This window comes from Budorcas taxicolor, chromosome 3 (genome assembly GCF_023091745.1).
Source record: "Budorcas taxicolor isolate Tak-1 chromosome 3, Takin1.1, whole genome shotgun sequence".
NCBI lineage: Eukaryota > Metazoa > Chordata > Mammalia > Artiodactyla > Bovidae > Budorcas > Budorcas taxicolor.
Genome location: NC_068912.1, coordinates 59,345,494 through 59,367,228, shown reverse-complemented (window position 1 = coordinate 59,367,228; position 21,735 = coordinate 59,345,494). Strand labels below are relative to the sequence as shown.

Genomic DNA, 21,735 nt, shown 5'->3' with positions numbered 1-21,735 from the left:
TCACAGGTTTGGTTTTAAGGCTTTCCACATTTCTTTAGTTTGCTGTTTTGCTATAGCATCTCCAGAGTAGTCAAGGCAGTTTGCATGCCACATGCCAATGCCAAGTAAGCCATGTTTTTGTACATATGATGCCTTTAGAGAAATGCTCTGAGCGTCATCATACCACACTTGATGGAAATGGCCAGCCTGATCCTGTACAGATAAATTAAAATGTAACTTGAAAATAGTCCGCACAATAAGAGGAAAAAGTGTTTCTTAAATCCAATGATTCAAATAGGATACAAGTGAAATAATAAAACTTTCAGGACACGCATAATACAGGCCATCATTCTATATGTGATACTTTCTAGATATCATTGCCTGTAGTATTTTTATAACAATAGAGATTACACAAATGAGCCTCCCAATATATGCTATTTAAAATCCTCCTCATGTCCTAAGATTCCTTCCTTGCTCTGATTTGGTGATTATCAACCAAGATGTGCTGTTCACATCTGAATCATTTGTGAGGACTTTTAAAAACAGATTCCTAGGACCCACACCACACGAAAACCATTGAGTCAAAATCTTCCAGGCCTAGTGCTGTAACATATATTTGTTTCTTTGTGTTATGTTTTAATGTTCCATTAGGTGATTCTGATACACAGTCAAGATTAAGAAGGATCACTGCTTTTGCCCTCTAAAACCAACTTAAACACTTTTTTTTTTGCATTCACTTACAGTTCCTGGGAATGTACCTAGTTAGAAGCTCAACAGGTGTCTTTGTTTATGATGAAACAGATCAAAAGGTAATGGCAATGGATGAAGAAAATATCTCCTTTTCTAGGTCTTACAGAATTGAGTCTAAGAGCCTGTGGGTCTGGACCCCATGGGTGACTTAGGCACACACCTGATTAAGAACTACAAACTAGAAATTGGTCTTATGCTTACTTTCTACCCTTAAAAGTCCTTTTCCCCACTATCACTTGCCTCTATCTAGCACTAACCATAGTCTCTTTTAGAAGGTATTAGCTATGGATAAAGGATAAAAGAAAGAGGAAAGGAGCAGAATTAAGCAAAAGGGTAAAGGAGGGGGAAAAGATAGGAAGTAAAAAATAGAATGATCTGCGATTTAAAATAATTTACTAATTTTCATATACATCTGGAGAACTCTTTAAAGGCAATTCTCAGTGAATATCAGTAATATTGTTATTTATGCTAGCACCATGAGAATTAGAATCATCTCCTAAGATGACTGCTTCAAAGGATAGTAGTCACTTGGTAAATGAATAAGCCATTAACATATAAGTATAGCAGATTCATTACATATAAGTGTATCTCATTCTGTATCTTATATCCCATTATTTAAAATGTTTAGAAAAAGGCATACATGCTCTAGTATCAATTGTGATTCAATATTAAAAGGTAACGTGCAAACCTTGTTCCTAAATATAAAAAGATTTATTTTTTTAGTGGCAGAGGCAAAGACATATTGCCCCAAAGACATATCCCTTTGAATTTTGTCATCATTCTATTGGGTTGGCCAAAAAGTTCAGTTAGCTTTTTTCCATGCTAGCTTACAAAATCAGAATGAAATTTCTGGCCAACCCAATAGTACTTTGAGTCTTTTTGATATATTAAAAATTTCAAATACCTCAAATAGTGAAGGATCAAAGGATGAAAAACTGGGTATATGTAAGTTTGACATATGCCTGGTTAAAGAATATATGCCTCCAAGAATACTGACTGCAAGAGGAAGCTGCTATTGCTGAGACAGCATTAGAAAGCACAGTGATTCTCTTCAATTAAAACAGAAACTTGATTTGGGTTGCTATGGAATTTTACAAAGAATGAAGGAGAACAAATTGGTTATAGCTAGATGGTTGTCTGAAGTGCCTTAAATGAATGGTTTTTAAGGCTCATCAAGAGGTTTCCTCAGTTCTAAAATCTTAAGAATATGTCTTATTATGCATTAAGGAAAAAAATAAGGAATTACAAAAAAACAGTACATCATAGGGTAAACTATTTTAAAATATGTATTTCCAAACTGTATATAATTAGTTAAATAAGCCATTTACCAAACTGATGTCCATGAAAAACTGTTCCCCTGCAAGTTTCTAAGAGTGTTGGGAAACAAGGTTCTATGTTAAACAATTAAATGACTTTATGTACTATGCTGCTGCTGCTAAGTCGCTTCAGTCATGTCCGACTCTGTGCAACCCCATAGATGGCAGCCCACCAGGCTCCCCCGTCCCTGGGATTCTCCAGGCAAGAACACTGGAGTGGGTTGCCATTTCCTTCTCCAATGCATGAAAGTGAAAACTGAAAGCGAAGTCGCTCAGTCATGTCCGACTCTTAGCAATCCCATGGACTACAGCCCACCAGGCTCCTCCGTCCATGGGATTTTCCAGGCAAGAGTATTGGAGTGGGGTGCCATTGCCGTCTCCGTTATGTACTATAGTACATCTCAAACCCTTGAATATTATGTTATACATTATAAATTTTCAAGAGAGACTTCAGTATGTAGTGTTTTCCAGATATATTTGGCTATGGCGTGTGTGTGTATTTGTGTGTGTGTGTGTGTGTGTGTGTGTTTTAGTAAATTCTTTTAGAATTTAATTTGACCTTTAAAATTTAAAATTACACAATTTTGAAGGTTACTTTCCAATATTGGCCATATTCCTTGTGCTGTACAATACATCCTTGAGTCTCTTATACCCAACAATTTGTTCCTCCCACTTCCCCAACTCCTATATTGCCCTCTCCCTGCTCTTCCCACTAGTAACCACTCGAGTGTATGTATGCGTGTATGTGTGTGTGTGTGTGTGTGTGTGTGTGTGTGTGTGTGTGTCTATGTATAATTAACAGTTCCTGGAACAAAATTCTATAAATACTGTTTGGTAAAGACAGGATCACAATATTCAGTTCAGTTCATTTCAGGCACTCAGTCGTGTCCAACTCTGCAACCCCATGAACCTCAGGACGCCAGGCCTCCCTGTCCATCACCAACTCCCGGAGTCTACCCAAACCCATGTCCATCGAGTTGGTGATGCCATCCAACCATCTCATCCTTCTCCTTAAGGAGGAGAAGGATCACAATATACCCAAGTTTTATTAATAAGTTTATACTTTAGATTCTGAAGTTTAAAAAGCTCTACACTAAAACTTTCTACATAAATGATATACAGGCAGTACATGTACATCAATTATAATTTATTAAATATGTATATATGTAGTCATTTTTTGTAAATGGGTATCAGACTATCAGAAAATATATATATACATTCTTGCTGGAATTAACATTCATCATATCATTTTAGGGTTCCTTTAATAACATAATCTAAGGCAAATTCAAAGATGGTTTGTATTTAAAAATTTTTGAGGTGTGGAAAAATTTTTATTGTGTTAAAAGTAAACTATGGATAATATAACTTTTTTTATCCCTTCAGTATGGCAATTCCTGTTTATCAAAAACTACCTGACAGAATTATTAGTCACTCTGTTTCTTCAAGTTTCTGTCTGTAATATTTTTCAGCCTCTAATTTTTAATATTGTTTATAGTTTATTTAATATCACAGTTTGAACTGTGCGATAAGTTTGGAATGATGCAATTTTCCATTGTAAAGTGCATGATGATGCATCTCCTAGTCTCAGTCTCATTTCTTCCAATATTACAGCCTCATAAGAATCATGAGGCTGCTTTGAACTGGAGATTTTCAGAGCAAGTAACCTATTTTGGTCCAAAGTCCTTTCAAAAGCCACAGACATCATTTACAATTGTCAACTCCTAAGAAAATTGTTTGTGATATACATGTTTTTATTATATCATCTAAAATGACAAGTGGCCCATGCAGATCTATCTGTTCCACTATTAGCATAACTTGAATTGCTCACAAGGGAAGTCAAGTTCCTGATTACACAGATTCAAACACAAGTCTACTCATGTAAACAGCAGTCTGTATGTTGTATCCTGTAAGAAAACTGATAGAAGAAAATCTTACTATCAAATATGTAATTATGAAAACATGCAATTATGAAAACTAATAAAGATTTGTAACTTGTGGATAGTCTTACTTTATAGTGATAATAAGGAGACTGCTGATTTTTATCCCACAGTCTTCCAGAAGTAGAACTATTTACTTGCTTCATAATTGTTTGATAGGTCACTTGACGATGTACAGCATCTCTACAAGGGTATTTTGCAGTGGTACAAACATGATCCTATAAACACAAAAATGTTCATGTTATAGATTATCAATTAAGCAAATCTTCAGAGTCAAATCCAAAATTATAAAAAATTATTATACATGAAATATAAACTATAAATAGATAATCTGACTATACAAATTAAAGTTAAATTTTAATATTAAATAGAAATATAGAAATACTCACACACTTGTATGGGATTTAATTATTTATTTAGTCTCAAACTATATTAAAGAAGTTCTCCATAAAGTATATGTATTCTATAGAGAGAAGTCTCTAAACTCTAAATAAAGTAAAGTTTTATAAAGGAAACAAACCAAGCTCTAAAAAATATAATAGAAAGAGAAAAAAATTACATAAGAAATGATCTGTTCTTACCACTGATAGATTTTGGCAGGTATAATCATAACCATACCAGGGAATACCCATTACAAGTTTCTTAGGGTTAATTCCAATCTTGATGAAGTCATCATATCCTGATCAAATAGGAACAGAACAAGCATATTATTTTTCTCTTCATATATCTACTAATGTGTTCATACAAACTATGTAACCACTCAGAATTCAAGTTTGTAAAAACAGGTATATTTATTCAAGACACTACAGTGTTTCTCTAATGTACTATAAAAGTCATCCCTTAAAATCTATAAATTTTGTATCACTTTCTAAGTCATTTGTTTTATAAAATATTTATTTATTTGGCTGCACTGAGTCTTCATTGCGATATGCAGGATCGTTAGTTGTGGCATGTTACAGAATCTTATTTTCGGCATGCAGCTCTTTTAATTGCAGCGTGCAAGTTAATAGAAAACATTCGAAATAATCAAAATCAAATTGAAGCAAAAAATTCACAAAGTTTATTTTAAGAACACTGGCACATTTCAGGAAAGCATGTTAATTATGTCTATTAACTACTAAGGCACAGATTTGATATCTTAGATTCTAAAGCTTTAAAAAAGTTGTATAAGTCGAACTTTCTGGCAGGGGTCTCAAAACTGCTTCTTGAATGCACAAGTGTTTCACATTTTATCAGCATCCTAAAGGAGATCAGTCCTGGGTGTTCATTGAAAGGACTGATATTGAAGCTGAAACTCCAATACTTTGGCCACGTGATGCGAAGAGCTGACTGATTTGAAAAGACCCTGATGCTGGGAAAGATTGATGGCAGGAGGAGAAGGGGACGACAGAGGATGAGATGGTTGGATGGTATCATCAACTCAATGGACATGGGTTTGGGTAGATTCCAGCAGTTGGTGATGGACAGGGAGGCCTGGTGTGCTGCGGTTCATGGGGTCACAAAGAGTTAGACACGACTGAGAGACTGAACTATAAACGTGAATTACAGCTACCCTATCTTACTCGGTAGCAGAAAATCTATAGATAGGAAACAGAGAAAAATGAATAAATCCGTGGTCCTATCAATTCCTTTCTTACCCATGCTGCAAAATATGTTTTCCCACAAAGACATGTCCCAAGATTAGCTAGGATGAGTTGAGTAATTTGCCGTTTTTCAGAGTCTTAAAAGTTACCATGTATTGTTCAATATCCAAGAGAGGGATGGAGTATGCATCATTTCCCAAACATACTTGATAATGAATCTTTTATTGATATACATAATTATCATATCTTTCATAAATGCAGCTTGCAAACACTGGATTAAATAATTATTTTGTATTATAACACTTTTTTTTCAAATTTTAAATAGGATATGCTTATGATCAAACTAGTCTATTCAGAAAAATTGTTGTTTAGTCACTAAGTCATGTCTAACTCTCTGCGACCCCACTGACTATAGCCCTCCTGGCTCCTCTGTCCATGAGATTTCCCAGGAAAGAATACTGTAGTGGGTTGCCATTTCCTTCTCCAGGGGATCTTCCTGACCCAGGGACTGACCTAGGGTCTCCTGCATTGGCTGGTGGATTCTTTAACACTGAGCCACTTGGGAAACCCATCCAGACAATTAGGACATGATAAAATGAGGCCAGGTCCTATGATTTTACCTCTATATGAAATATAAAGGAATTTTTATTTATTATTTAATAGTTAAATTGGTGCCAACTATGCCAGAAAATCTCACTTAAGTCTGAAAGTTAACAAGCAATCTTTTATTCAATTGGTTGATGGTATACAAATCAACGCCAACTTCAGAAAGGATAATGCAAAGTCCATGTCATATGAATGACGTACCAGAAGTACTCTTAATAGGAATGTAATTGTCAATGTAACATGGGTACTAAAAGTAAATGCCAAATAAGGTAAAAACCAATCCTATCAATCATGTACAATAGTTACATTATAGCTACCTTTGCTATTAAATTATTTAACATTGGTTATTTCAGCAAAAAAGTTCTGTCAAATTCTAAATAAGCAAACATCTTCTTTGAGTAACTTTCTGAAAAGAGCTGTGACTTGAAGTTAGAACACCTGCTTGAATCCCAACCATACACTACCTAACAGTCATGCAATCATGAGATCTTAACACCCTTCGTCTCATCTATAATGGGGGGTTAATTTATTATGCCTATCTGACAAGACTTTTAGAAGAAGTAATTGAAAATGTTAAAACTTTTTATAAAATTTTAAGCTCTCAAATTAAGAGGTTTTTATGTTTTAAGAAAGTGTTACAAATGGAAAACATATACAAATGACTTAGAAATACTAAAACATATCTTAATGTTTGAGGTTATAGAATTACTATTACTGATAAATGATCACTTTGTGATTTCTTACCAGTTAGTGTCTGAATATAGGGAGAATTGGCTCCTGCAATACATTGTGAACAGGCCAGACATCGTTCGTCATAAGACATCACAAAGAGAAAGTCACAGGCATCTGCAATTCCGGTATAGTTATAGCACCTTGCACCTACGCAGTTTGGACCCCAAGGTACATCAAAGGTTACCTGTAGAAAAACCATTTTATGTAACATGATCAAATATGCATATTACAGCAGATGTTTTGTTGATTATATATTCTCTTGCTTCATATTATCCCCAAAGAGAACCGCTTAGGTGTATGAACTTAGAGTTTGACATGTATAGAATGAGAACAATTTTTTTTTTTAATTTTTTTTTTTTTAAATTTTAAAATCTTTAATTCTTACATGCATTCCCATACATGAACCCCCCCTCCCACCTCCCTCCCCATAACATCCCTCTGGGCCATCCCCATGCACCAGCCCCAAGCATGCTGTATCCTGCGTCAGACATAGACTGGCAATTCGATTCTTACATGATAGTATACATGTTAGAGAACAATTCTAAGAAATGTGTTTTTTGCCTGCATGGACTGACCCAGACATGTGTTTTGGACAATATTTTGGACATCTATATATATAGATAGATAATGAACATATATTTGGACCGGGAAATATTTGGACTTGTACAATGACCAGGAGCAGGCACACTGTAGAAGAGGAGTTTCAAACTCAAATGCCTACAGACTGGCAACTCAACTGATTAAAGAAAATTTATGTAATCACAATAGGGTCATGATAGGATCCATAAGCAACTAGAGAGTAAAAAACACACTGAAAGAATTCAAATTTAAAAATTCTTTAAAATATCACGCAAGTTCATTTTTTCACTCTCTCCTCTTACAAAATCGAAGTATAATAAGGTGATAGAGAAAGTGACTGCCTCTAAGCAGGTAAATTTTAAATTCATTTTGCAAGTCCTTGCCTCTCTTCTGAGCAGTGAGAATATTTTCACTGGGTTTCCTGTCATGGTTAGTCTCATACTGTTTTTAGCAGGTAGTGTTAGTGTATTAGAAACGAAATCAAAGACTGATTCTTATGTTGGCTCTCATATAACTAGATTATTTCATTTTAAATATGTGGTCTGTTTTCCAACTATAACAGTGAAAGTGTAGAAAGAATTCTTCAAGAGCCCTTCTAGTTCTTTAATTCTGTAAGGACAAATTCTACAATCCTAAATTATCATCTTTTCCCCAAAATTCATTTCTCCTTCCAGGGGCTCTTTTTTTTTTTTTTTTTTTTCCCTGCTCACTGGTTTAAGGACTTTGGGGCTTTTTCTGACTCTCTTTCTCTCTCATCCTATAACTAATCTCACATTTTCTTTCAGGTAGCCTCTCACAATTGTTCTGCCCCTTCCTTTTCATTTATTCACTAATTCAATGAACACTTTCTGAGCATTAGGGTTATGCTGCTACTGCTGCTAAGTCGCTTCAGTCATGTCCGACTCTGTGTGACCCCAGAGACGGAGGCCCACCAGGCTCCCCTGTCCCTGTGATTCTCCAAGCAAGAACACTGGAGTGGGTTGCCATTTCCTTCTCCAGTACATGAAAGTGAAAAGTGAAAGTGAAGTCACTCAGTCGTGTCTGACTCTTGGTGATCCCATGGAGTACAGCCTACCAGGCTCCACCGTCCATGGGATTTTCCAGGCAAGACTATTGGAGTGGGTTGCCATTGCCTTCTCTGGTTAGGGTTACGCCATCATCCCTATTCAAACCATAAATTCTAAGTTGTTGGATTACTAGGTTAGTCCTTATAAGTCTCCTCTAGACAATTTTACATACTACCATAAATAATCTTCCCCAGATACCTTCTACACACTTTACCCATTACATATAGAATCAAATGCATACTCTTCAGTATGACATCCTGGATGTTCAGTGTGACAATCTGGCTCAGCTTGACAACCGTACTTCCCACTGACTTACCTAATATGAACTTGACATAGTAGCCCAAATTGTTCTACTTGCCCATGGAAATAGACATTCATACTGCCAAGTCTTTGCTCAGTCTCTTCCTCTTCGTTCTTTCACTATAGTTTAATCAGGACTAGCAAATAAGTCCCCACGCATTGATTCTACCCTATTAACAAAGCAATCTAGAGAATGAAGGAAAAATTTCTGAGGCCAAAATTTGTGAGAAGAGTATGGTGACCTGCATACCAGGTATTTGCTATTCTTGATCTAAAGTGTACTTGTCTGGAAAACTGAATTCCACACTGACAAACCTTCTTGACTTGCATACAGTCACAGAGATATCAATTTTTATGTTGTCTATTATCTTTCTAGTGCTTCTCAAATTCATGTTGACCAACTAGACCAGAATCACCCACCTATCACTCTTGATAAAAATACAGTTCCTAGAATTAGAGTTTGAGTCTCACTTGGCCATGGGTGCTTCGCAAAGTAATTCAGAGTCTATGGAGCAAGTGAGACACTTCTCCGAAACTATCTCTACTCTTAGGCAAAAGCCATTTCTGTCCTGAACTGATGAGAGCAGGGCCTGGCCAGCTGAGTCCTTCCTCTGCCTTTCTACTGTATCTAATCATGCTGCAAGGCAAGCGGGTGGGGCATTTCCAGTGTTGTAGCCTTATGTGAATAAAGAACAGGTTTGGCACCTTAAAATTTTATAAAACTCTTTTAGTTAAGAACCTCAAAAGTTCCAGAAAATTTTTTAGGATGTGCTGAAACTTCCTACTCAGTAAAACTGAGATTCTACCTTAATGAATTTTGAGAGGAAAAACAAGGGGTTTCCAAAAAACAGCAAATGAATTTTCACCTGTGATCCTTCAATTTCACGATGGAAAGAGTCTGTGGTTTCTTTGACTAAAGCAGTTAATGCATAATATTCAGGTGATGAATGAGCAACATCTTGTTCTATGTCTAGATTAATTCCATCCAGATATTGTGTTTTGGCCAGCTTAACTTGTTGAGCTATCCAGGATGCTCTGAAAGTAGCATTAATGATATCCTTTACAGATACATCTCCTATGGAAGAAATATACATCTTTTGTATATACATGCTTTCCACATTTTAATAAAATATATTTCACAAACCCATTCCAATGAGATCCAAATGTCTTTAAAACATCTCATAATTTTTGAATACTCAGCCTCAAATTTAAGTTTTCCAAATGAAGAAATAATACATCAAAATCACAGAAAATCATGTCACTGATCTTTAAATAACCATTATGAATAATTAGTAATATTCTCAGATTAAAAACAGAGATTGTGGGCTATGGCTAGCTAAGGGTCATCATGCTAATTAGGACTCAATATTTTGCCCAAATCATATGGTGGTTTACTTGATGCTTTAAAAATATCTCTACCTGAAAAATGAATTAAGCAGTAAGATTAATTTTAGGATGCTAAACATACAAACATGAACATTTTTGGAAACTGGAGATGGCAGATGATGCGACTAAACCTACCGGTTGGCTAGACACACCTGGTTAGAGCTGTAACTCACCTCTCAGCACTGCTCTGGCTCCTTTTGCATGAGCATGGCACATGAGTTCTGGGTCATAATTTGAAAAAAGTACCACAGTTGTAATCTGTGACCAGTCATAATGTTTCCAAGTTTTTTGTCCAACATCAAATACAAAGACCTGCCAAAACAACAGGAATAAGCACCCTCACTTAAACCAGGAAGAATACCATCTGACCAGCCAAAGAAACATTCATTAATCATCGATCATATGCCAGGCACTGGCAGACACTGAGAGTACAAGAGTGAATTAGATATACGGGTCCCAATTAATTGGTGGCAGAAGAAATTAGCAGGGTCTGGAAAGCAGGGGAGGGTAAGCTAGGAAGAAACAGTGGCAAGCGCCTGGAGGCACAGAGAGCCTGGGGTTCTGTTTGGCTGACACCTAGAATTTGGAGAAAGACAACAATGAAGAACCAGAGAGAGGTAGTCAGGGTTAAATCATGAAAGGACTTGAAGCCCTTTTGAGAAATTATCCCGAGGGAAAGGATTTTAAGAAAAGAATATACATATTTTAGGTATGCATTTGGAAAATTAAAGACCTATTTTTATCCCCCTTCTTGGGTGTCAGGTATAGAAAAGCAGAGTAAGGAGCACCGTTCAGTCTTTCACTGGACCGCGGCAGTGCTGATTCTTTCAAAGTCATCCTCATCCTCTTGGAAACCAATGAGTCTTGCTACTTAGGGAGTTATTTCCTTACAAGCCACCTTGTTTGGCTAGAGTACCTCAGGAGAGACACGGCAGGCTGATGCAAGGGGCTTGGATTCAGACCTGGGTTGGAATACTTAACTGTGAGAACTGGGAGGAGTTACTCAACCCCTTTGAGCCCAAATTTCCTCAAGGAAATCCGTGAACAGAAAGGTCCTGCGCGAGCAGTCTAAGTTAGTTCCGTCCCCCTACCCCCAACACCTCTTTTTCCGGCTCCTTTCTTCTACTGTAAGTCTTTCTGGGGCCCTCTGAGGACCAGACCCGGAGGGTCAGGGGAGAGGGATGCCACTGACCTCGAAGTCGGGGCGGTGGGTGATGGGACGGCACAGCGCTGGGACCTTGCACGGGCAGTCCGCCCTCGCCCCGTCGGGCAGCGCCAGCAGCAGCGGCAGCAGCAGCGGAGCGAGTCTGGGCGCCCGGCGGGGCAAGGGAACGAGGCGCCGGCTCCCCGCTAGCTGCAGCCGTGCCATCCTAGCGGCTCACCAGGCAACGGTACCTTCGGGTTCCCAGCTGGGGCCTGCTTTATGGAGGGGAGGGGGGAGGCGGGGCGGGGCGGGGCGGGGTGGGGAGGCTGCGATCTCCGAGCCCTGGAGATCTGAAGTTTTCAAGCCTCCGGCGCCCTGCAGACCAACTTGGGCAAACTCTGGGAGATGTTGAGCGTGAGAAACAGGGAGGCCTGGCGTGCTGCAGTCCTTGGGGTCGCAGAGTCGGACACGACTGGGCGACCGAACAACAAGCGTCTCGTGAAGGCAGGCTTTAGAAGCAGGAGAGGAGGTTTCCGACTGCCTTCTAACCCCGCCTGGGCTAGGTGTTTGTCTCAAACACACGAATTCCTATCAGCCAGTCAAGCGACCGTGCTTTAGATAAGAGAGGGAGTGGATCTTCGATTTTCTCGGAGCCTCTGGAGACCTCGTCAGACCCCCGGTATCTGGAAAATCTTATGACTTAAAAGGCGGATTTTAGATACAACGATCCAGTTTAGTTTCTCAAAGCCTAGCTGTTATTGCCACAGTATAGGATCTCTTCCTATTAGACTGCTACTGTATTGAAAGGTTGCAGCTTCCTAGAGTTCTTTTTAAGAACAAACTATGGTTATTTTTAAGTTGTTGCTTTGAGAGAACCGAAGAACCTAAAATAGCCCCTGGCCAGTATTGGTCCGAGGTCTCAAGTGCTATTTCTCTGGGAAACTTTGTACATGGTATGGGAGTTTAAGAGTAGCATTGTCTTCTTGCCTTAATTTCTGTACTGGGAATTTCAGCAAATAAACTATGATATGAGGAATTCAAAAACAAACAAACAAAAAAAAAAGGTGGAAAAAAAAAAAACAGCATTGCAAACATTAAAGTAAAACCAGAGCTGTATTTTTTGAGTGTACGCGGGAGTCCCCAAAACTACAATCTGAAGTCTCATCCATGGGGTAGACCCACTGCCCAGGACTTTTTCCACATTGGGACTCCAGATTGCTGTTAATAAGGGATTTTTCCTAGCACTGTTTAATCTGAAAGTTGGACAGCCCAATTTGGTGATGGATGTACTGTTGTTGTTTTAGTTGCTAGTTTGTGTCCGACTCTTTCCGACACCATAGACTGTAGCCCACCAGGCTTTTCTGTCCATGAGATTTCCCAGAGGATGTGCTGTTACTTTTTCTGTTTCTCTATTTTCTGTTTCTCTTTTTTAATGACTGTATATTGAAATAGCATTGAATATTCTTCTATTAAATATGGAAAGTGTTTATTGTGTGTGACGAATGGTTTCTTTTGTTAATGAATCCTTCAAAACTTACACAGACATAAAACTATGGCAAAACACACACCGAGCCCAGGCAGCCAGGGCCTTGGTGCTGGGCAGAGCATTGGCTCAAATGTATATCACCTACCATTTTTGTGCCTCTCTTTGGGTCTATGTCATAGTTGTATGTACCTTCCTTGTGGAGTCTAAAACTGTTGGGAACCCTCGAAATGGAGAAGTAGGGTGCCTTGGAAGGGATGACTGTAGTACCTAGTGGGAATGGCCCAAAGATTTTAAAGATATGGGTATCTGTTGAATTAAGATGGTGGTTTGAATATGGACTCTAATTTCACTTCCTTCCATGCTTAAACTCCAGTAAAAACCTGAACCCAAAAGGGCAGGGAGATAACAGCAACATTTTGGAAGCTTGAAAGCACAAATATGAGGCCTAAGTACCCCAACTCCCGACAGTGCAGACACCTGAGAAACAACCTAATTCACAGAATCTTCAAAAGTTCTCAGGGAAACAATTTGGGTGTTGCTTCTGGGGCTCCAAAGAGCTCTGGTACCGTAGCTCTTTATTCTCAGTGCAGAAAAGAATTCATCGAGAGGCAAAGTATTAGATAAGAAGTGATTTATTAGAATAACATGCTGTGATGTTTTCAAGTGGGTGGGCAAGGGGGTGCTACACTCCCAAGAACTTACCGGACTACAGTTTTATAATCAAAGGAAAAGTAGGGAGGAGAAGATTTTCTTTGTCTTTCCTGAGTAGATGTCCTGCTTCCATCAGCTCCTCTTCCAGGCTGAGCAGGGGAGTTTTCTCATCCCTAAATAGTCAAGCTGCTGCTGCTGCTGCTGCGTCACTTCAGTCGTATCCGACTCTGCGACCCCAGAGACAACAGCCCACCAGGCTCTCCCTTCCCTGGGATTCTCCAGGCAAGAACACTGGAGTGAGTTGCCATTTCCTTCTCCAATGCATGAAAGTGAAAAGGGAAAGTGAAGTCGCTCAGTCGTGGCCAACTCTCAGCGACCCCATGGACTGCAGCCTACCAGGCTCCTTCGTCCATGGGATTTTCCAGGCAAGAGTACTGGAGTGGGTTGCCATTGTGGTCCCCAAATTATCATTTGTGTGTATGTGTGCAGAGAGCATGTGCAGGGATCATTAATTTACTGAGCTCACTGCGCAGGTCTCATGCCCCCATTGGTTTATTGTTTTGGGGCATGTCTCATGTGTCTGTTGCATGGTTTTGTTGCTAAGCAAGACTGCTTGGTTTTGTGGTTAAGCAAACCTGCTCTCTTGAGTAATCATTAACTTAACAAGGGTCTCCCATATTTTTTCTACTTACAATCCCCTAGTGGCATTAACTGTTTAATCATCTACTTTCTCCTTTCACTCTGTCCCTATCACTGGAACTGCAAGAGGTGCCTCAGAAATTAGAGATGAAGGGGGGATGGAGGTTAGGATGTCAGAAAATGCAGGGAATTAAGTGAGAGTCTCTTGAGAAGCAGTTAGATCTATAGATCCTTTCTCCAGCCTTATGTCTGGGCAACTGCCCTTCTCCCACCCAGGATGAAGTTTGGAGGTTTAATTCTCTGGGAGGGTGAATTCTTTGGTAGGTGCTTGGGTACCACTAACCCTAAGCCTAATCTAAAAGGGATATAACTAACTTTGTGCCTGACCAAAGATATTAGAAATACCCTGAGATCATCCTTTTGAAATTCAAAGTCAAAAATATCAGTCACCCACTCAGAGCTCCCTCTCTTTTTACTTCTTATCTCTTAATTTTAATCACTGAGAACAAATAAAACAATTAAATAATATAAAACAAACAATAGAAAAAGGAATATGGAGGAAACAAGCATTGTCTGGAGGATACTAAAAAAAAAAAAAAAGACACCTCTCAGTAATATCCCCGGAAAGGTAACAGAAGATGAAAACTGCAAAAGGATGCAATTTTTTTTTTAAGGGGCATGGGAATAGAGTTCATGAAAATTAGAAAAATCACAGAAATTAGGAAAAAATCAGAATGTCTGAGCAAAGTACAAACATACTCTTCAAAAAAAAAAAAAGAATATTGAAAGAGTAGTCCAGATGTGAAGAAATCATCAACTCCAAGAATGAAGGACAGGAGTTTTCAGAAGGGCAAGATACAGATCCTATGAGCTTCCAGACAGAGAGAAAGTCACAAAGTATCAAGAATCAGAAGCTCCTCAGACTTCTCAATAGCAACACAAAGCTCAAAGACAGTGAAACATTGCATTTGAAATTCTGAAGGAAGATGATTTCTGCTTAAAATTCTGCCAAATTATCAATCAAATGGAAAAGTCATGTAACATTTCAAAATATTGACATATCATACATTTCAAATGGAGTATCCTAGGCCCTGCACCCAGAATTTCTGCTTCACCGAGTCTGTATGGAGGCCATGAACATGAATTTTGAAACAACAGCACCACGTGATTATAATGTAGGTTGTAGCAAGTAATTTGAGAGTCACTGCCATGATTAGTGATTTTATAGACTAAAATAAACCTTTTTTATTTTACATCTCACCCCTATTTCAGAAACCATCTCCATTTAGTAGGAAGACGATATTAATAAGAAATACTTATTATGAGAGTATTTCTTATTATGGGAGTCCACAGTTCTGTTTTGGTTTTGAGGATCTGTGAATAGCTATGAACTCTCTCTCCAGAAAAGAGCATATACATGTTCATACAAATTATGTGAACCTTTTTTAGTTTATCTGTGGACCACTAGGTTGCTCTCGGGTATAAGGCTCAGAAGTGATTATTCATATTTACATTCCTGGAATGGCATTTGTAATATCTCTTTCCCTGCCACTGTTCACTCAAGCCCATTTTCCAAAACCTCCTCAGTTCAGTTCCTTCCCATTCTCCTTATGCTGCTATCTAGTCACTCTCATTGCTAACTATATATGTGAAAATATTTCATTTTCCTGAACCAAAACTCAAGAGGGATTTCATGAATGAGTCATGTTACTTGATACCAAGGACAGAAAACTCGACCTCAGCACAAAGTAGGAATTTATTATGTCAAGGAACTAAATATTTCTGGGGAGATCCTCAGGACCCAGAGATGTTAATCATATCAATAGTTCTCAGTCTCATTCTCCATTTCTTGGCTCTGCTTTTCTCTGAGTTTGTTCTGTTATCAGGTAGTGCTGGTGGTGGTTTAGTCACTAAGTCGGCTAAGTCCGACTATTGCGACACCAAGGACTGCATCCCGCCAGGCTCCTCTGTCCATGGAATTCTCCAGGCAAGAGTATTGGAGTGGGTTGCTATTTCCTTCTCCAGTTAAAAGGTAGATTTTCTCCTTATGGTGGAAAGATAGTTTCCAACTCCACAGGCCTCCTGACATCTCCAGAGCCTCCCCTGACATTTGCAGGCCCCAGGGCAAGGGCACAAATGGAAATCCACACACATGAAGTCTGATTTCCTTTTCTAGAAATTTTATTTTCCAACAGGAAGTCAAATGAAATGAGGGCAAAACTAAAAGACTGGAATTCTCAATATAGATTTTCTACAGATCAGGATCTCATTTTTTCCCTACAAAATTAAGGACACTAAATTTTAATTCACAAGTTGCTAGGAGGATACAATCTGACAGTTCATATCAATATCTTTTGGTAGTGTTAGTAAATGCTTGGCATTCTTGTTATTAGTAATACAATATTTTTGCATTCTTATTAGTAACACATTTGTCATAGAATATTATGGAGTTAACATTCTGAGAAGATCAAAGAATATTCAAATTTTTATGATGTGCTTGGTGAAAAATTAAAGAAAACATTGCTTAATGTTATCCATAATTTTTGAGAGGGGACCTATGCCTTAAATTAACAACTTCCATATCAGAATTCACATTATCTCAGTTCAGGTCAGTCACTCAGTCATGTTCGACTCTTTGCGACACCATGGACTGCAGCACACCAGGCCTCCCTGTCCATCACCAACTTCCGGAGTTTACTCAAACTCATGTCCATTGAGTTTGAGTAAACTCATGTCCATCAGTGATGCCATCCAACCATCTCATCCTCTGATGTCCCCTTCTCTTCCCACTTTCAATCTTCCCCAACATCAGGGTCTCTTCCAGTGAGTCAGTTCTTCATCAGGGGGCCAAAGTATTGGAGTTTCATCTTCAGCATCAGTCCTTCCGATGAATATTCAGGACCGATTTCCTTTAGGATGGACTGGTTGGGTCTCCTTGCAGTCCAAGGGACTCTCAAGAGTCTTCTCCAATATCACAGTTCAAAAGCATCAGTTCTTCAGTGCTCAGCTTTCTTTATAGTTCAACTCTCACATCCATATATGACTACTGGAAAAACCATAGCTTTGACTGGATGGACCTTTGTTGGCAAAGTAATGTCTCTGCTTTCTAATATGCTGTCTAGGTTGGAACTTTCCTTCCAAGGAGCAAGTGTCTTTTAATTTCATGGCTGCAGTCACCATCTGCAGTGATTTTGGAGCCCCCCCCCCCAAAATAAAGTCTGCCACTATTTCCATTGTCTCCCCATCTACTTGCCATGAAGTGATGGGACCAGATGCCATGATCGTAGTTTTCTGAAAGTTGAATTTTAAGCCAACTTTTTCACTCTCCTCTTTGACTTTCATCAAGAGGCTCTTTAGTTCTTCTTCACTTTCTGCCATAAGGGTGGTGTCATCTGCATATCTGAGGTTATTGATATTTCTCCCAGCAATCTTGATTCCAGCTTGTGCTTCATTCAGCCCAGCATTTCTCATGATGTACTCTGCAAAAAGTTAAATTAGTAGGGTGACAATATACAGCCTTGACATACTCCTTTCCCTATTTGGAACCAATCTGTTGTTCCATGTCCAGCTCTAACTGCTGCTTCCTGACCTGCATACAGATTTCTCAAGAGGCAGGTCAGGTGGTCTGGTATTCCCATCTCTTTAAGAATTTTCCAGTTTGTTGTGATCCACACAGTCAAAGGCTTTGGCATAGTCAATAAAGCAGAAGTAGATGTTTTCCTGAAAATCTTGTTCAGGTTATCTTGGCACACAGAATTTTTTGTTTGTTTGTTTTTAACCACAGTAATTGTGGCTCCCAAACTGATCACAGAGACTTCATTTACTCTTGTGTTGTCATGACGTGAAGATGTATGAAGCCCCAACTTTGTATGTTAGGGTGACTGCAGTTTTGAATAGTATGAAATGACTAAATTTCTCAGTCATTTGGCTTGAAAACAATACAATTCAAATATTGTAAGAATGAGACTCCTCAGTGAACCCTCCAAGTAAGGAAAATAGTTTGTGTATTTCTGCCTATCATCAGACCACGTCAATGATCTGACATATAATTTGACTTCTATTACACTACTGAGCTGGAATGTCCTTTAGAGCCAGGTGTCTGGGTAAAGAAGTTTAGCTCAGTGGCTTGTGAAACAAAAATGCCCCAATCTAGAGCACTGTTGTAATGTTGCTAGAAATAGCTTTCTTGAAATAGCAGATGGGAAGAAAAAAATGGAAAATTTAAAGCTCAAAGTCTTTTGCCTAAGCAGATTTTGTAACGTTTCTGCCCATATCTCATTTAAAAGCTGGTTAAAGAAACAGGGGTGGGAATAGAACCACACCATCTGCTTTCACAGGAGGTGCATCCTAGAGTCACACACATACACAATTCATTTGGCCTGCATTTTAAAACTTTGGGAAATGCCATATTAGAGAGAAAATCCAGATTTCTGGCTTCTCTTATGAAGTGGAACCTTTGGCTACAGTGGGCCTATATTCAACTGGGAGAAAAGCAGGCTGGATTTGAGAATCTGCTCAAGTTATCTCTTTACACGTTCCCTATGATCTCCCATTCCTTCCCATACTCAACGTCTTACCTGTTCACTTTGCCTGCCTCGTGCCACAGGCATGAGATTCCTGCAGTTTATGAAATGAATGCAACAGATCTTTTTTTTTTTTTTAATGGGCAAATCTGTTAAAGGAAGGGGGAGGGGGGAACCAGTGGCTAGTTTTGCCTAACAGTCCTAAATCTGCTGTTTTTCAATGATCTAACTCCAACTTACTTTTTCCAAATGGCCTAAAGTATGAAACTAAATGTCAGTATTATTTCAAAGGATGGGCCCTGATGCAGCTCTATAGCAAGCCAGCCATGTGTGACTTTGGGTGAACTCGTTAAGCTCTCTTGGCCAAGAGTGATTGAAGGTCACTTAATACCTCTTCTGAATACTTCAGAGCTGATACACAGCATAGATTTTAAAAGTACTCCTAATTGTTTATAAAGCACAAAACGCCCCCTAGCACAAGCTCCTGTTACAGAGTGCCACACCCCACTTTTACAAGTTGGGTTCCTGGAATCAGCTTTAGCTCCGCACTATCCCACCTCCCACACGAGCCCAAGAAGGTTCTCAGGGGAGAAGCTCTGGAAAACCTGCCAAGAAATGCAGCAAAAATGCCCTTAGCTGAAGGGAGGGGAAGGAAGATGCTGGCAGCATTTTTAAGCCCACAGAATGGTATACCAACTCCTAGCTGAAATGACAGTCCCCGCTGCACAGCCAGCGCAAAACCCTGTCACCAGCCTCCATCCAGCTCCAAGCCAGGACCCCAGAAGCCACACCTGAACCTTCCTGTCCACCTCAGACCTGGATTCTGGGCCTCAACCTCCTCCAAGTCTAAATATTCTAAGGCTAAACTTCCAAGGCTAGGATATTCTAAACTTCTAGCCAAGTTGACAAGCTGTTCTCTACCTTGAAAAATATATTTCAGAGTGACTAAATAAATGTATCTATGTACATGAGTGTGTGTGTGTAAGGTTGTAGTTTTTAATGACTGAATATCAAGAAACTGTTGAGATGATTGCACTTAATTATTATTACAAAGATACTAATGATTTGTTTGGATTTTCTGTTTTTTTATTATTCCATTAAATTTATCTTATATTTATTTCAGCAGAGTCATGCTATTATAATCAAGATTTTTCACATAATTTCTGTTCTGTTGAGAATAGTAATTTTAAAGATTCAAAAATAAGTGCAGTAAGTCATACTCAGAACAGATGAAATATATATACATATATACATATATATGTGCGCACACACACACATATATCCCTGGAGGAAGAAATGGTAACCCACTCCAGTATTCCTGCCTGCAGAATTCCATGAACAGAGGAGCCTGGTGGGCTACAGTGCATACAGTCTCATAGTCAGACACAACTGAAGTGGTTTAGCACATATACATACAAATGTGTATATGTAGAGAGAGAGGTTGTGCTAGTGGTAAAGAACCTGCCCTCCCATATAGGAGACATGGATTTGATCCCTCGGTCAGGAAGATCCCCTGGAGGAGGTCATGGCAACCCACTCCAATAATTTTGCCTGGAGAATCCCACGGACAGAGGAGCCTAGTGGGCTACCATCCAGAAGATCACAAAGAGTAAGACACAACTGAAGTGACATAGCATGCATAACTATATTTTTCAGTTCAGTTCAATTCAGTCTCTCAGTCATGTCCAACTCTTTGCAACACCATGGACTGCAGCACACCAGGCCTCCCTGTCCATCACCAACTCCTGGAGTTTACTCAAACTCATGTCCATTGAGTCGGTGATGCCATCCAACCATCTCATCCTCTGTTGTCCCCTTCTCCTCTTGCGTTCAATCTTTCCCAGCATCAGGGTCTTTTCAAATGAGTCAGTTCTTAGCATCAGGTGGCCAAAGTATTGGAGCATCAGTCCTTCCAATGAATATTCAGGACTGATTTCCTTTAGGGTGGACTGGTTGGATCTCCTTGCAGTCCAAGGGACCCTCAAGAGTCTTCTCCAATACCATGGTTCAAAAGCATCAATTCTGAAAAAAAAGCATCAATTCTTTGGTGCTCAGCTTTCTTTATAGTCCAACTCTCACATCTATACATGGCTACTAGAAAAACCATAGCTTTGACTAGATGGACATTTGCTGTCAATGTCTCTGCTTTTTAATATACTGTCTACATTGGTCATAACTTTTCTTCCCAGGAGCAAACGTCTTTTAATTTCATGGCTGTAGTCACCATCTGCAGTGATTTTGGAGCCCAAGAAAATAAAGTCTGTCACTGTTTTCCCCATCTATTTGCCATGAAGTGATGGGAACAGATGCCATGATCTTAGTTTTCTGAATGTTGAGTTTTAAGCCAATTTTTTCACTCTCCTCTTTCACTTTCATTAAGAGATTCTTTAGCTCTTCTTCAAAATTCTCCAACCCAGGCTTCAACAGTACGTGAACCATGAACTTCCATATGTTCAAACTGGATTTAGAAAAGGCAGAGGAATCAGAGATCAAATTGCCAACATCCGTTGGGTCATCGAAAAAACAAAAGAGTCCAGAAAAACATCTGCTTCTGCTTTATTGACTATGCCAAAGCCTTTGATTATGTAGATCACAACAAACTGTGGAAAATTCTGAAAGAGATGGGAATAGCAGACCACCTGACCTGCCTCTTGAGAACTCTGTATGGGAGATCAGGAAGCAACAGTTAGAACTGGACATGGAACAACAGACTGGTTCCAAATAGGGAAAGGAGTCCATCAAGGCTATATATTGTCACCCTGCTAATATAACTTATATGCAGAGTACATCATGAGAAATGCTGGGCTGAATGAAGCACAAGCTGGAATCAAGATTGCCAGGAGAAATATCAATAACCTCAGATATGCAGATGACAGCACCCTTATGGCAGAAAGTGAAGAAGAACTAAAGAGCCTATATTTTTAAAGGTAGATTAAAGCCATTGTTAAATTTTTTAATTATTATTTTTGTTCCTAAACTTTTTATTCTAAAATACTCATTTTATATTAAAAAATAAAAGCAAAATACAAACATTTAAAGAATACTTCTAGAGCAGGT

The 21,735-nt window shown here is 39.0% G+C and overlaps 1 protein-coding gene across 1 annotated transcript; it reads right to left on the bottom strand.

The window, feature by feature from the left end:
* CTBS (chitobiase) lies at window positions 1-11,604 on the bottom strand. Its single transcript, XM_052638213.1, has 7 exons — window positions 11,428-11,604; window positions 10,409-10,547; window positions 9,716-9,924; window positions 6,916-7,087; window positions 4,564-4,661; window positions 4,054-4,200; window positions 1-192 (listed from the first exon to the last, which is right to left on the bottom strand). Exons 1-7 carry the CDS (start codon window positions 11,602-11,604, stop codon window positions 1-3), a joined length of 1,134 nt encoding a protein of 377 aa, XP_052494173.1.
* Window positions 11,605-21,735: the final 10,131 nt, after the last annotated feature.